This window comes from Leptosomus discolor, chromosome 1, assembly GCF_034619465.1.
Source record: "Leptosomus discolor isolate bLepDis1 chromosome 1, bLepDis1.hap2, whole genome shotgun sequence".
NCBI classification, from domain to species: Eukaryota; Metazoa; Chordata; class Aves; order Leptosomiformes; family Leptosomidae; genus Leptosomus; species Leptosomus discolor.
Window position 1 is genome coordinate 7,657,429 of NC_141391.1, and position 16,252 is coordinate 7,673,680.

At 37.5% G+C, this 16,252-nt stretch overlaps 1 protein-coding gene across 10 annotated transcripts in view; it reads left to right on the forward strand.

Moving 5' to 3' along the window:
- Positions 1-16,252, forward strand: part of DLG2 (discs large MAGUK scaffold protein 2) — a 1,022,965-nt gene that overhangs the window by 664,024 nt on the left and 342,689 nt on the right. For all 10 annotated transcript variants that reach the window (XM_086481686.1, XM_086481690.1, XM_086481691.1 and 7 more), the window contains one exon: positions 8,153-8,277. In XM_086481686.1, the coding sequence (XP_086337812.1) occupies positions 8,153-8,277 (125 nt within the window). The remainder of the gene's footprint in view (positions 1-8,152; positions 8,278-16,252) is intronic.

Below are 16,252 nucleotides of genomic sequence, written 5' to 3' on the forward strand. Positions count from 1 at the left end.
CCTTAAAGATTTTAAAGCCTTGAGTGGGTGGGTTTAACAAATATTTTCTATCAAAATCATGAAGTAGATGGAAGTGGTTTGCGTATTATAAAATCATCTGTTCATTTCAGTGGGATGAAGCATTAACTTGTTAATCTACTCTTTGCAATGTGGCTGTGTGCCATTGAGCTGGGCATTGTTGAGTGATGGGTAAAACACCACCACTATGATATGTGCCATTGAACTAAGCACAGCTTAGGGAAAGATAGAAAAAACCCTTCAAAATCCTATCATTTCACTGTCACATGGCTAAAAAAGTGTTATATTTTTTAAGTGAGAAGTGCTTTGTGGAGAAAAATATTATTGAACAAAGTCTGCAGAAGTACTTAACACCCACTGATCTTTCCAGCAACCTCAGATGATCATCCTTTTCTTGGGCTTGGTATATCTAGAGGTATTCCCTCCATGTAACCATCTCGGCTGCCAAATTAAGTAATCTTCTCTGCTTTAGCACAGAAAGAAAGAGAAAGCCTATGAAGGACTGTTCCAGAGCAGCAACAAATCCTGGTCTGTATCTAATCCTCCCAGGACTTTCAATTAGGGTCAGAGTTTTCAATCATTTGTCTTATTTACAGACTATGTTACTTGATTCACTTTACTTGCCCCACAGCTCTTAGTGGTTTTTCTTTTTTTCCCCGTCTCTTGCCAAAAAAAAGTAATTCCCCACAGTTTTCTAAGCTTGACTCATTCTCAGCTTTCGGTTGCTCATGCTGTGGAGTAGTTCTTGAGAAACCTAATATCACAGAACAGGGGTGAATGCGGTTTATGGAAGGAGGTGTTATTTTTTTCATCTCATGGGAGAAGGTGTTAGGTTTTTTTCATCTGAAACAGAAGTATCCTGAGCAAAGAACCCTAAGGGGAGCCAAAGCTGATAGCAGCCTTGGCCAGGACTGAGGTACTGGTGTTTTGTAAAACTGTTTTTGTTATTAAAAAGGTATTCTGCTAGAGATTAATTTTGGACACGAAAAAAAAATTGCTGAGTATTCCAGCCAAATTGTTTTGAATATCTGTAGAAAACAAATATTGATTACATATTTTACTTTTTATAAGACAGTTTCAGAAGTGTAACATCACTTAAGCAGAAATGTAAAAATTAAAACGGAGTATGCAGTGATTAAAAAAACTTATTAAAATGTATAAAAAGGTCAAGTTTCAAATTAAGTGTCTCAGAGTATGTTTCATAGTTCAAGTAAGGGACATGTTTTTCCACCATCTGAAACAAACTCAACAGTAGTTTATGAATTAACATTTCCTCACAGCAACATTTACTTACAGGAAGGTGGTGCATTAGAAGACTTGAAAAGCAAAACCAAGTAAATCTCCTTTTTAACAAAAATAGCATAATTCCTAAGCCAATACCACCAACAGAAAACTGTGCACTACTGACGCAGAGTGAGAAAGTGCCTTGCCTGTAGCAGCTGAAGCTAAAAAGCTTTAGGATTTTGATGGATGTATGCCAAATTCTGAAACTCTGTCAAATGCATACCAAGTCCACTCTGACTTCAGAGGATATAACTAACCTTTGTATTAAAGTATTTTGCAATTTTACATAAGCGAAAGAACACGAGGATTGCTTAGATTAAAGGTATGTTAGGATTTACTGAACCTACATATCATTAGTGCTTTTAAAAAGCTGAAGGATAATTCCCCTTGTAAAATTCAACAGAAAACTTTTTAAGGAGTATCAAGTAAGAAAGTTGATAGGGTCTTTGAAAGTTATAATAAAGGAAGACAGAAAAAAAACTATACCGTGTATTTAGGAATGAGTCAGCTATCATTCTGTGAGCTTTCTCTTGACTAAACTTGCTCTGACAAAACTTGCAAATTTAGGCAGCAATTCATCCTTTAAAGCCATCTGTAAAAGACGCGAGAGAGAAAAGCATTCCACAAATTTGGCTGTGAACAGCAAAGTAGAGGTAGGAAGCCTACAGGGAAAAAAAAAAAAGAAAAAAAAAAGAAACAAACATCTTGACATAAAATTGTAAGCGTTCTAGGTAGACTATTAAAAATGAACATAGGCAGTGTTTTCTGTTTGTGTTTTCTCTAGTACATAAAATTCTGCTTCTTATGAATATGTGGTTTGGCAAGAGAAGATATTTTCTTTAACATCTTGAAATTTTATAGGGGATTGCCAGATTACAAATCACAGTTTAAGTTATTTATTATCTAATTAAACATTTTTTCCCTATCACTTTTGTTCGAAAGTTTGCAGCACTTTGCAGATGCATATTATTACTGCCTTTTGCCTTTATTACTACCGCCTTTTACCTTTCTCCTCTCTTCCCCGAGCAATAAAACTTTCCGCAAAGAAATAGCAACAATTTCAGTCTCACAAAGGCAGTGAGAGTCGGGAGTTTTGATTCTCTCTTACATGATCTCCGGAAATGAGTTGAATGTAAAACTTGGATGCTTCATCCACAAACATGTATGCTGTGACCACTCCTAACTTCACTTGTATTTACTGATAAGCAACATTGATCAGGACCTGATGGAAGAGTTATTATACATTTCTGTGATACTGTTTTTAGATTTAAGCTTACTGTGAAGCTGTAAAAAAATCTTATATGATGGGAACTTGGCAAAAATGCTTGAAACCAGTGGAAAGCATTGTAGCCTCGACTTAAGTCAATTCTTTTATTTACACACTACTATTTATTATTTGCATAGTTTGGCACATTACTGCTTTATTAACACTAACTTACATTCCTTATACGGCTAAGCAAAATGGCTCCCTTAAACCTGTAAGTAAAAAAAATATAACCCCAAAGATCATTCAGTAATAGAGGCTGTGGGAGTATGTGTTGTCACCCGAAACAGCTTTCAACCTCTCGAAACCATTCTGGGAAATACAGTTCCTCATTCTGTGTTGGCCTTTTTGCTTTGTGAAACAGGCTTCCTGGTATGCTGCCATGACAGGGTGAGGTTGCAGCAATAGCTCTGTGTATTCGCTGTGGTTCATCTCTGTCTTTTTCTAACTTAAATGCAGAGAGCTTCAAAACTTTGTGCTTCAGAATATTATCAGAAATTCTTTTAGGAGCACCGAAGTAATTAAGTCATTCAAAAAGCATCTGTGTGAGTTCTGCTGTTACCTGATTGATTAGGATGAAAAAAAAAAAAAAGAAATTAAAATGGAAAACAACTTCTATGTGATTGTGATATGCCTATTTAATATGGTAAAATAAAATCACTTGGCCTTTATACAGAGAACTCTCCTCTTGATGTGCATTTCTAATCTCATTTCGGCTTCTTGGACTTAACATTCTTCTGTGAATTTGTTAAAGACCAAATGAATTTACATCATTCGTAATCAATCTCTGCTCTAAGTTGAAATGCAGCTCTTGAGCTGAAAAAAAAAAAAAAAAAAAGAATAAATAAGACACCATAAGAAGGAAATCATTTGTAGAATGTATGGAACGCTATCATCCGTGGAGAGCTGTAACATCATGGGAAAATAACTTCAGAAGTTCCCAGTGTCAACTCTTTCTCGTGGAAGGCAGTGTGGAGTATTTCTGAGGCAAAATCAAAATGCTGCAGCCTATGAAGATGCAGCCTGTTATATGGGTGCTCATAGCAGTATGTAAAAGGAGAAGAATGCAAGGTAGGAGAAGAGTGCAAGATGGAAGGCTAAATAAGAAGAAGAACGGATCTCTTGGCCTTCTGGCTATCCAAAACCATTACCTGCTGGAGAGCCTTACTTTATTTTTGTGATCTTTATGTTGGCAGTATAACAAGTCTTGGGGGAAGAGATGCAAACTGGCCAGAACTTGCAAGTTTTATTTTCTTTCCCTGGCAACTGAATCATCCATCATCTTCTTCTGACCCCAAGCGTTGTGTTTCAGTGTTGGCAGAAGGTGTAACACCAGTCACCTGAAGTGATACTGTGTCTCTGTGGGAGGCTGTCCGCCCCTCCAGGGCCAGAAGAATTACAGCCAGGCCTCTTTCCTGCTCAGGCTGAGCTATAAAGAACTCAGCTGATCCTTGTGGAGGTGCAAAGCCCTCTCTGAGAAAGGCACAAAGGAGGCAGGCTTGTGTAGTAAACCTTAAGAAGAAGTACTGACAGGAAGGAGGCCTCCAGGGATGGGCTGGGAGAAATTATTTTGATTTGGTAGTTTGACCTAAGTTTCTCTGTTTGAAAAGTATAGCTGAGCCAAGAGAGAAATTTGAGCTTGATGGTAAACCCCTGAGAAGCATGAGATATCTGGCATGAATAGGAGGAAAGTGAGGCGCTGCTTTTTTAAGCCAAACTGGGCAGGTTGTACTATGCTAAGCCTTTTGTCAGGGTGTGTGCATGACTGAGGCCTTGCAACAAAAGGTGGGAAAGCTAGTAAGAAACTAAACTAATAATTAAAAAAATATATTCATGCATCTATTGCTGAGTAATTTTATGCAAATCTTCCTCATAGAGTCAGTAACTAATTATATGAGGGTTTTATAGTAGTAGCAGTTGAGAACTTGGACAAAGAGACGATGATATTTAGATCAAGAGACAATTCAGCTGATATGAATTGAATATAAAATTATTTGAATCTGGACCCTTATATATTTGGACATGCAAATAATGATGTTTGAGCAACGCCATTAAAGTTAGTAGGTCTGAGACTTTCTCAGAGTTTTTTGTCCCCTAGGTATGTTTTGGGATTTTTGGCTAAATCTCTTCTACTGAAGAATCCTGCAACAAACCAGGCAAGCATATTTAGGCCTAAATATGAATCTCTATTTAAAAGTGTCAATGAAGTATCCCAAAGGAGGAAGCCTTCTGTTGCTTTACACCTCTCCTCCTCTGTATCATCTTCCATTAGTTCTTATTAAACACTTATCTGCATTGTCACCAGGTCTCTGAGCTCGTTGTTAACTTGCTTTGTAAGCATCTGAGAGAAGTAAGGCTGGGAACAGAAAGAGGGCAGTGAATTAACTTGACAGATATTTATGGGGAACCACTCCCAAATGTAAGAGTCAGCATGAGAGAAAGCGTGAATGTTCCACCTTGGAAAATGCAGTGGCTAAATGAAAGTTCAGCTGTTGTTTTGGGTCAGGGGAGGGCAGACATTTTCATTGGCTAACGTGAAATGACAGGGAGACAGAGATATGCCAAGAAAAGTTGTGAAGATAATTAACACTTTTTTCTGGGATGGGGACAAAGGACATGCAAAAAGGAAAGGGTGGGGAGCTACACCTTGCAAAATGTTCAGGAAGTGTTGTACTAGTAGACGGTACTTAATTGGAACCTGGAGTTACAGCTCATCAACTACAATGAGTTCTTAATAGAACAACAACGTGGTGACGAACCTGCACACTAGTAAGATGGAGCGTGAGGGAAGAGAACAGATCTGTACATCAGTATTGCTGCTCAGAACTGAAACACGGTCGCTTTTATCCAGAATGTTCCTATTGCACTATTTTTCAATCCAAGGCTCTCAAAAGGCCAGTTACCCACGAGTGATGGTAGCCATGCTTTTAGCCTTGTGGGCCACGAGCTGAACTACGAAGACAGAAGATTTTTGCATGTAGCCAATGCAGACCCTTCAAGAACCACAGTGAAAAGAATTGTGTAATTGCTTTTAGCTTTAGCACTGCAGTTTCTGGTGCAGGAAGGCCTTGCAGGGATATACATGGCTGCCCAGGCAGCTAGTGTCTGACAGCTTGTAGATCCTGTTGATCAAGTCAAGGACTGCAGCCAGAATAATTGCTTGAAATTTTCTGGATACAAAAGCACCAGTGAAGAGTGCTGCCCTGTTCTTTTAAAAGGTTATTCCTGAGGGGCAGTATCAGAATAGTCTTGCAGTATAACAGATGCACATTTATGGATAAATGTCAAGGGCTAGCACTCATTCTCCTGAAAAGTCTGTAGCAGTTTTACCACATCACTGCTTACAGTCAGCATTGCTATATTTTTTTAGCTATAAAAAGTAAATGGAAAAAAGTATGGTAGGAGGAAAAGAGTGCAGGGAAAGTGTGAAACCTTTTCAGAAATTACTTCTGCTAAGAAATCTAATGAACTTTATGTGAAGAACTGTAATGGCTAAACACACCCCACATAACAAGCAAGCTTTGACAGCTTTTAAAGCTCTTCAGGCATGTTTTGTTAATTATGATATAGCTGTTTGTGTTCCCTAATCAACTAAAAATTATGTCCAGATTTCTTCTTGCTACCCTGCTCTTCCTCTTTCCCTATCAAGAGTAGGTTTGGGGGATTTGGAAATCCACCTCTATTCAGAAACACAGATTATTGCAAATTTTTTAAATCTCTTTGGAGTGGAGAATAAATCCAACAATTTTATTTTAATTTTTAGTGGTGGGGTGTTTTTTCCTTAAAAATCAAGTATTACCTATTCAAACTTTCTAGGAATTTGCCCTTGGTTTTAGTAGTGTTTTAAGGCTTTTGTTCCAGGCTTCCTGAAGTGTGTATATGTACACGTTTTTTCATTCTAATGTGTTGGAAGATTAGCTTCAAAAATGATATAACATATAGAAAATCTTACAGGAAAATATTCTTGAAGTATTTTTAGACTGCATGTTGGTGTACAGTGCACTGTATAATTAGGCACGTGTTAATATACTGGGGAAATAACTTGAATCTGAGATGATCCTAGTGATGAAAGTGAGAATAAATCTAAGATTTATAATGCTGGTCTAGAGATGTTTATTAACCCTACAGAAAATATATACAGCGTGTTTCAGTATTGTAATGTTTTCCATATTATAGCTTGCTGAGAAGCATGAAGATATGTGTAGTCCTAAATCCTCTCCTTGGCTTATCAATTAGTTCAGTACTGAAAATTTGTTCACAATTATATGTTGACAGCAGAGCTGCAGATTGCATGTACAGCTCTTGAGAACTGCATTGCTTGTGAATGTAGAATACTGGTAACAGAACTGAGTACTTGACATGCTGCAGGCAGACAACATGCAGGCGTTTGCACACAAAATGCATTGCCTGCCTGACCTACTAATTCAAGTACAGTTCAAAAACACAGAAATGAGATTTGATTTACATTAAATTAATTATCAATATTTTTTTCAAAGTATAGAGGTGCTATTTTTATTGGTAACTCTTCTTACTAGGACTGGATAACAGTCCACAAGCAGCAGTGAAGGAAACTAACTCCCAATAATCTAAGAAGTCGATGAAACAAGATAAAAGTAATTTTAATGCCCTGAACGTATTTCATTCACAGTACTGTACATATTCTGCAATATCAATAGTGTTATCTCACTGTGATAAGCCTAGATACCCAATTATAAAAATACTTTGGAATGAGAGAGACTTAAAGGATCAAGTATTGCATTGAATTTTAAGACTCTCGTATGCATAGGGGGGTCTTAAACCTGTATCTACCTTTCTACAAATAAGAAATGATCCCTTGCAAAAAATAATGTTAGTTTATACAGAAAAGCATAATAACGAATATATACTTACAAAAAAGGGTTAGCATTGTAGATTTAAATTATATGTGAAAAACAGTGACTTAATTTGCCAGTGTATGTATGTGTGTACATGCCTATTTATCTTGTGTGATATCTCACAAGTAGTAGAACAATAAGTAGGTTTATTGAGTAGGCTCTCATAATGTGTATTTCAAATATTATATTCTAGCAAATCAGTAAGATGAAAGAAATAATCTTGCTTTGTGGATTTGTTTTTTTTTTTTAAAGCATGGGAAACTGAGCAATGATCACTTTTCAATAGAAAATAGTGTACAAATATACTACAGAGCTAAATGTTTCTGTTTATAAATGATAGTGAGTTTTAAAGTCTTTTTTTCAAAGCTCTGAAGCATTTTTAGCCTCTAGCTCTCATTGACTTGGATAAATTAATATTGGAGTTCAGACGCTAATTTATTGAACTGCTTTTGAAAACAACCAAATTTAGGTCAAATCCTGTTTCTGTAGGAGCATTCATTAACTCCGCTATTAGCTCTGGGAAATATTTGTGTTCAAAGCCTCTGTTCTTTAACTGACAATTTTTTCTGACCGAGTCACCTGCCCTCAAGTATGGAGTTGCCAAATAAAGTGCTTTCTTTAAGAAGCAAGGATACTTTACTCATGCACTGCAAATAAATTCTGTAGAAATCTAGCATCCGGTAACGCATTTATTGTTTTTATTTTTTTCCAGGGGAATTCTGGCCTGGGGTTCAGTATTGCTGGAGGAACAGATAACCCACACATTGGGGATGATCCTGGGATATTCATTACTAAGATTATACCAGGAGGAGCTGCAGCAGAGGACGGAAGACTCAGGTAAAAACTAATTTGGAACAAAATGCATCATTGTTATAAATTATTCTCTAGGAGTTAAATGCCAACTGGGTCTTCCATGAGGTCAGGGGAAGCAAATGGGCATGACTAGAGTCTCCTTTCTGCTGCGAAACTGAATAAGGTTAGTTAAGTCCTGTATAAAGGGACGTTTGCTGGTGCCACCTCCATCTTTGTACCAGTCATTTCATTTGGTACAAAACGCAAGATGGGGACAGGAGGAGGAAGTAGGCATATCGGCATGAAAGACTTCTCTGCTAGGTCTTTGTGTGTTCGTGGCTGAAGAACTACGCATTCGTGTTATAAGTTAAGGTTATCGAGACTTCCCAAACTACAGAGCCACTGCTAAATAGTCACAGCTAAATAGCTGTTATTTGACCGCGGTAGTGAGGTGTGCTTCCCACTGTTTCCAAACATGTTTTCAGTCTGTGAGGATGTGAAGTCTATACTCCGTATTCTGAGTCATCTCTAGAGCAGTCTATGGCTGTAGCTCTTGAGATGGACACACAGGTCACTTGTTCTGGTTCTCAAATACATGGTAGCATGTCTTAAACAATGGGAGCCACAGGAGTGCTTGTGCTTCTCTTTCCTTGCGTGCTGAATGCAGAAAGGCTTCTGTCTGTCACAGAGACTGCCACCCATCTGTCAGTTGTGAAGCCTGCTGATGCTCCACAAAGGCAATTTTAGCTGGAAAGATTTGGGATAAAATTCTGAAGCTTTCATGATCTCAGCATTGGAATCTAAGCTCTGGGAGCCTTTGCCAAAAACAGATGGTCTAAAATTCACAAAATGTGACCAGATGGTAGCAATAACTTTTTTCCCAAATCCTTTTCCTTTAATTCAATGTTAAAAGTAGGGGGAGTTGGCTAGTTGTTAGAGCAAGTTTTGGATATTTCCATACACTAGGTTAGTAATTTGATTTTGGAAACGATTCTTATTTTACTGTGATAGTGATGAGGAGTCATGGAGGTTGGCAGTGCCTCAAGCATTTAAATTCTAAATATTGCAGACAAAAGGAGTAGAAATAATTTCACTTAACTTTATGACTAAAATGCAGCTATCTACCCCTAAGCTAGTCATCTTAGAGTCTCCTAATAGTGAAGAAAAACCTAAGCATTTCTAGGTTATGATTCATCTCATCCTAAAGTCAATGTCTAAAATAAAACAGAAGAATCACATCTTAAAAGAGTCTATATTTTCACTAGTGACTCAAATGAAAAGAAGTTTCTTCAACTAGCTCAGCTGTAGTGGTCTATACTGTAAATGTCTGCACTGGACCAGATGAGCTTCATGCAAAACAGAGCATGAGGAAACAGCAGTGTTTGGAAAACATGCTATCAAATTTGACATGATGAACACCTAGAGGGGGTCTTAAACCTGCATCTACCTTTCTACAAATAAGAAAGAATCCCTGGTAAAAAATAACAGTGTCTTTTTAGTAGTTTTTAATTGCTTTTGAAAGCTTTTTTAGTTTAAGTTATTAAGAACATGGAAGTCATTGCGGTATTTTTTCATGCTATCTTTGTATGAAATAAAATATTTCATAACTCACTGATATACTAATTAGCTACTGTAAATTTGACTCATGATTATTTAGTAATTAATGTGTTGTAAAGGTCTTAGAAAGACCTTCTAAACCTTCAAAAAATGGCACACTAACACAATTCATTAATCCATATTAAGATTAGACCTAGCAAACTTTGTCGTTTATAATAAAAGTTCAGTATTATAATATAGTGATCTTGTTACTAAGAGTTAGTATACTTAAGAGTACAGAATTTGTTAGTGCATTTTAAAGTAAAATCTTATAATTGATAAGCACATATTTGGCGTGGTCATTTTTTTAATTCTCATTTGTAAATATACATTTTACAAAGACTCCTTTCCTGGTTTTATCTGGTAATTGGATTTCACTTTGCTATAATACTGACATGTTTTAGGAACACCTGAAAATGTATTTATCAGTGATTATTACTGATATTCCACTGAAGAGAAGAGCTATCCTGGGGCAGTCTCCACTGACTAACATGATAATAAATTTTACATAACAGAGAGTTGATCAGTTAAGGCCACTCTATAGGAACAAAAGCTCAACAACATGAAGTAATATCTGTCAAGAACAGTGATAATTTAGGTTCCTAGAAAAAGCCCAATTTTGAATTACCTGAGAATGGGGGATTGGTGTTTATGGACAGACAAACTATACACTTTCTCGTGTCCATTTTTGCCTCAGATTCTGCCTGCAGATACTCTATAACATATAGCAGTGTGGACTGTTTTAACTGCCTTCTAAATCTACTCTCTGTTTTTAAATCATAAAAGCCTGTAAAATCCCTTCTACTGTTTTTTACATGAAGTCACTTTGATCTAACTTAGCTGAGTGAAGTTCTTCAAATGGCACAGGTTGCCCAGAGAGGTTGTGGAGTCTCCATCCTTGGAGATATTCAAAACCTGACTAGACATGTTCCTGGACAACTTGTTCTAGCTATCCTTGCTTCAGCCTGGAGGGTTTGACAAGGTGATCTCAAGAGATGCTTTCCAACCTAAATGATACTGTGATTCTGTAATTTGCACCTGAGTCAGCAGTGTGCCCTGGCAGTGATGAAGGCCAGCATGGAGGTCAGCAGAGATGCACAGAGAAACGACTGGAGGCAGCAGTCGCATGTTTCAATAAGAGAAATTCCAATTGGGTCTGAGGAAAAAAAAAATCTTTTTAATGAGGCTAGTAGGACACTGTAACTGGTGGTTCAGTGAGATTATGGGATCTCTGTCTTCAGAGGGATTCAAAGTTCTTCTGGACAAAGTCCTGGGCAATGTGACTGAATTTTCAAGCTGGCCTGCTTTGAGCAGGAGGTTGGACTAGATGACCTCCAGTCGTCCCTTCCAACCTGAAATGTTCTCTGATTTTGTAGATTTTTCTTATATATAAAACTGTGTGTTAGAATGGAACAAAGGTGATTAAGTTCCTGAGGTCTTTTTTTTAGTGGAGAACAGTACTTTTACTGACAGTAGGTAATGCACAATGCGGGTTTGCATCACTTCATGGCCCATATCTCTATTTAAAAAATAGTAAAATTTATCAGCCACTTTAGATCACATTCATTTTAGTAAAACATTCCTGGTTTGGGAAGATTTCTTGAACTTTCAAACACAAATCGTGGAATCACAGAATATCTCAAGTTGGAAGGGACCCATAAGCATCATTGAGTCCAACTCCCTGTTTCTCTTGGGAATACCTAAAACTAAGGCACATGACTAAAAGCGTCATCCAGATGCTCCTTGAACTCTGACAGGCTTCGTGCTGTGACCACTTCCCTGGGAGCCCGTTCCAGTGACCAACCACCCTCTCAGTGAAGAACCTTTTCCTAACGTTCAGTCTGAACTTCCCCTGACACAGCTTCATTCCATTTCCTAGTGTCCAGTTGCTGGTCACCAGAGAGAGATCAGCCCCTTCCCCTCCACCGCCCCCCTTGAGGAAGCTCTAACTACTCTGTTTACATACTACCCTCCCTGAAATGCACTGACTTCTAGAACTAGTATAAGGACCAATACACGGCTCAATTCAGATTTTAGAAGACATTTTACTTAAGTACACTAACTCCTAATCTTGCAAAATACAGAAAGCTGTGGAATCTTTTATGATGTCCATATAATACATAGAAAATAATTGCATATATAGTAAATAATTTAATGGAATAAAAAGTAATTTATTTTAGGTTTGATTAAATAAATCTGGATATAATATGCCTGGGACAAAATGAAAATTAATTTTTTTCTGTATGCTGCATATTATGTTTCTTTGAAGCTTTGAGTTTCAAGTCAGTGACAGAAAAAGAATATAAAACCTCCAGAAATAGCAACCATTCCCACTCGGTTGAAGGAGAATTTCTCTAAGAGTTTGATCTTTTAAGACTTTTGGTGCATGAAAACTTCTTCTTCTGTCTCATAAATGTCAGTTGTCCATGGGCAAACATCTATTTTTTAGTAAAGAAGCTCGGAATTTGGGCATCTTTTACTCTCTGGAAGAAAGACAATTCCAGTAATTTATGGCTCAGTTCTTTTTTTTTTTTGTTTCGTTTGAGTTTGTGTCAGAGAAAAAAATACAGTGCTTGGCTCAATTGCCTAGATAAAACAAAGAGCTTCAATATACTATCTCAGCAGTTCCTTCTATTGACACTTATTGATCGTAAGTGAAATTCTGGCTTCTAAAAGGCAACACGCATCTAAAAAATTCATCATACTCTGTGAAAACAAGAGTGATCAGCTTACAGAATTAGAAGCACAGTGTAGTGGTATAACTTGATTGAAAAAAAAAAGGCATTAATAAAAGAATAATGAAAAGCTTTCAATTATGATCAAGTTTAAAAGAGCAGAGACTCCCAAAACATTAATTTGTTTTCACTAATTGTGAACCAAAATTCTTTTGAATCAAGAATCATTCTTTCTGTTTATAGTTTCTCACAGTCCAATTCCAATCTTATGGTGGAGGTCTTTTCCTCAAAACTCTGTCTACAGGAATGAGTGAGTCATATGAGTTCCTTATCTATCACTATCAGAAAATATGCTTTTCATTTTTGTGAAGGCAAGTTTGAAAATGTGAATTTTAAAAGGTCTTGGGACGTAAGAAACAAATAGAAGAGACTTGGATAGGACAAGAATTCAGTTCTTAAGTTTTATACCACTCTCTTGGCCATAGGAATCTTACTGAACCTGCGATTCAAATCTAACTTTACTTCATATGTGACTGAATATGAATGAGTTTATTCACAGGACTGAGAGATAGGTTTGGACGGCCTTGAGACTGAATTTCAAGGGTTAATGTTGTATCGAAGGTTATTTTGGGATTTGAGCCTGAGCTGTACTCCAGAGTAAAGAGGGTTGATGTGAGGGGTGAGTCAAAGGGAAGAAAGTGGTTGTGCCTGGAGGCACATTGCCCTGGTAAGCTTCCCGGACCTATAGCTGTTTCATTCATTCTTTCTTCTAGGAAACGGGTTTCCAGTCTCTTTCCACTTCTGAACCTGTCAATTTTTTTTTTTCCTTAGGAGTGTGGATATTTGTAACTTAACAGAAACGCATTAAAAAAGTAGAGTTACCTTTGGCAGTTGTCGCGGTTTGGGCTAAATCAAAACTAATTCTGTTTTAGTGCTTTAACTTTTCAGTTAAGTCTCCTCTAACTACCAGCACTTTCTGAAACAGCAGCCTGTTTTTCCAGACAGTGACTGCTTCCAGCAGTGATAAGGCCTGATGTTTATAGTTCGTACCAAGGAATGGGATGCAGAGAGGCCCTTGCTTATACTTGTTCTTATAGCGACCAAGGACACTGCTAAATCTTGTACTGCATGTTGGGGTGCTGGGAGTGAAAAGGGTCACACCTACAGGGAGGAGCAAACCGGACAGGTGACCCAAACCTGACCAACAGAGTATTCCATCCCATAGACGTCATATTCAGTGTAAAGCTGAGAGATCACGAGGGTCTCGCTGTCTCTTCTTTGATGGCTGACATCTGAGGAGGACTCTGTCTGTTCTTCTGTCGTCGATCCCGATCTGTGCATCCCTGAATCCAGTGCCTGAGTCCAGCTCCTTCACCCCGTCCCTGCCTGCTGCCGAGTCCAGCCTGGGACTGCCCCAGTGCCAGCTCCGCAGTGTGGTGGTGACTTATCGTCATCAGGGTGGGGGGACTTGAGTTCGGTATTGGTTTTGTATATATTTGTACATATTGTATATATTTCATTATTTCCTTATTCTTATTGTTATCTTTTCTTTTATTGTTATTATTTCATTAAAGCTGTTTTAGTTTTCTTTTCCAAACCATAAAGTCTCTCTCCCTTATTCTCTCTCCTTTTCCCTTTTGGGAGGGGAGAGGGGGTAATAGAGATTATCTGTCATTTGTTAGTGGCCGGCCCAGCCTCAAACCGTGACAGCAGACTAATCAGAAACAGCACACATACCCCCAGCTATCTGAATACCATAGGTTAAAAAATACTAAGGCTGTGCAGTGTTTCTTTTTCCTTTGTAAATGTGTCTTTCCTGATATTACTTTAATTACCGATTGTCAGGAGGTTTAGGATTGTGAAACCACAGCATTTTTAAGGCATACTGTGTTGGTCTACCATCACCATAATAGTTAGCCCCATTGGATTTTTTTCCCCCAGCTCTCAACATGATTTGGTGAGGGCAAAGAACATAATACACATGCTAATGGGAGGAGACAAGAACCGAAATAACTTGCCCTCAGTCATCTAGTAAATCAGGGAGAAAGCTTGGAATGGAATAGTGATTCCTTCTCTCATATTTCTGTGCCTTACAGGCTTCAGTTAAGTGCCTACCAGCGAAGGTTTTAAACAAATTAGATTTGTGTTCCCTTCAGTTGTCAACTAACCCACTGTGATATGTCAAAGGATCATAAATTTAGCTAGGTATATGTAGCAAGAGAGGAACTCTGAAAACAAGACCCTTTCTCATACATATTTTGTTAATAAAAAATAAAATTAAGAAAAAATAATTTAAAGGTTGCATTCTGATCAGATCTTTAAAAATATTTCACTAAAGATGGACCAGAGAGGAAATCTTACAATTTCATGCTGTTCTTTCAAATCTTTAAAATTGGAATTAAGAAACACACTGCTATGACTACGGTGTGCAGTTTACCTGAGAAAATCAAAGGAAAGAAGAAATGGAGGAGGGGAAACAGAAGCGAGTTCCTGCTTGAGAGCTGGCTAGAAAAAGGACCCCTTTAGTCTTTGCCCCATGGGCTGTGCTGACAGTGCTTTGCCTCTGATGAAAAGTCTGAAACCTAAATCCCTCCAGCAGCAGCAGGCACACAGTGTTTGCCTGTTGGTATCTGTTTGTAGCTCAAGATTGCTTACTAAGAAGTGAATTGGGAGTGATAATACAAAAAAAAAAAAGAAAAAAAAAAGAAAAAAAAATAGGGGCTTTTTCAGATTAAGGTGAAGAGCTCTTCTCAGGAGAGATCATGTCCTTTACAAGTGTGTCATGTGTCTCTAATCCAGCTTGGGCAACTGGCTTTATTTCACCATCATTATATATCAAAACAGAAGTGTGTCTGCTTTGTGATTCACCACCTAAATCCCTGTTAACTTTTGATCTGGTATTAAGCCTATCAGTACCAGGTCTATGTGCATTGCAATGGCATACAGCTTGTTCAGGATGTTATTATAATTACAGCGCTGCCACAAAACACTGATTCATATCTGCACTGTTTACAGGCCTCTGACAATGCTATTAGTTCAGTACATAATTCAGTAGTAAGTTAATAAAGAGACATTCACCCCATTAGGCAAAACATGCTTGCTTTGCAGATGGTCATAAATTAGATCATGAATTATTGACTGCTCACTCTGTCCTGGCTTGTGTTAGAAAGTTTGATCTTATTAACTCTGTTTGTCTGTGTATCTGTGCATATCATTTTTTGAGCTACTGTGGAATTGAAAAAAAAAAAAAAAAGATAGAATTACCACAGGGGATCTACGTGAAAAAAGGTATGATTTTCATACGTTACTTTTAAAGTTGAACATGTCTTACCGTGGCTCAAGCTTTAAATTGCCAACTTACACTTCTTTTCATCAATGGAATATGTTACCATGTAATTGTCTTCTCTGTTGGCTTCATCACTTCACTTTTCTTTAGCTGAATCCTTGTTTTTTTTCCCATGTGGACTTTGTATTCCTTATTTGGTACTGGGAGCCCCAGTGTGTCTCTTAATTTGATTAAATTTCTGCTTTTCCTGTTTTTAAAAATATTTTGGTAGGCTGTAAAAATTCTCTTATGCAGTGCAAGAAAGCAAAGGGAAATTATGTTTTGAATTCTCAGGTTAGGAAAACAGAATTTAATGGGAAAAAAAGGTACCTCTCTGGCTTGTGGTATTTGAAACTGATGAATTTTTAGGGGCTTCTTTATAGATAGCAGTGACGGATATTTTTGTAGATTTCTTTTGTAACAC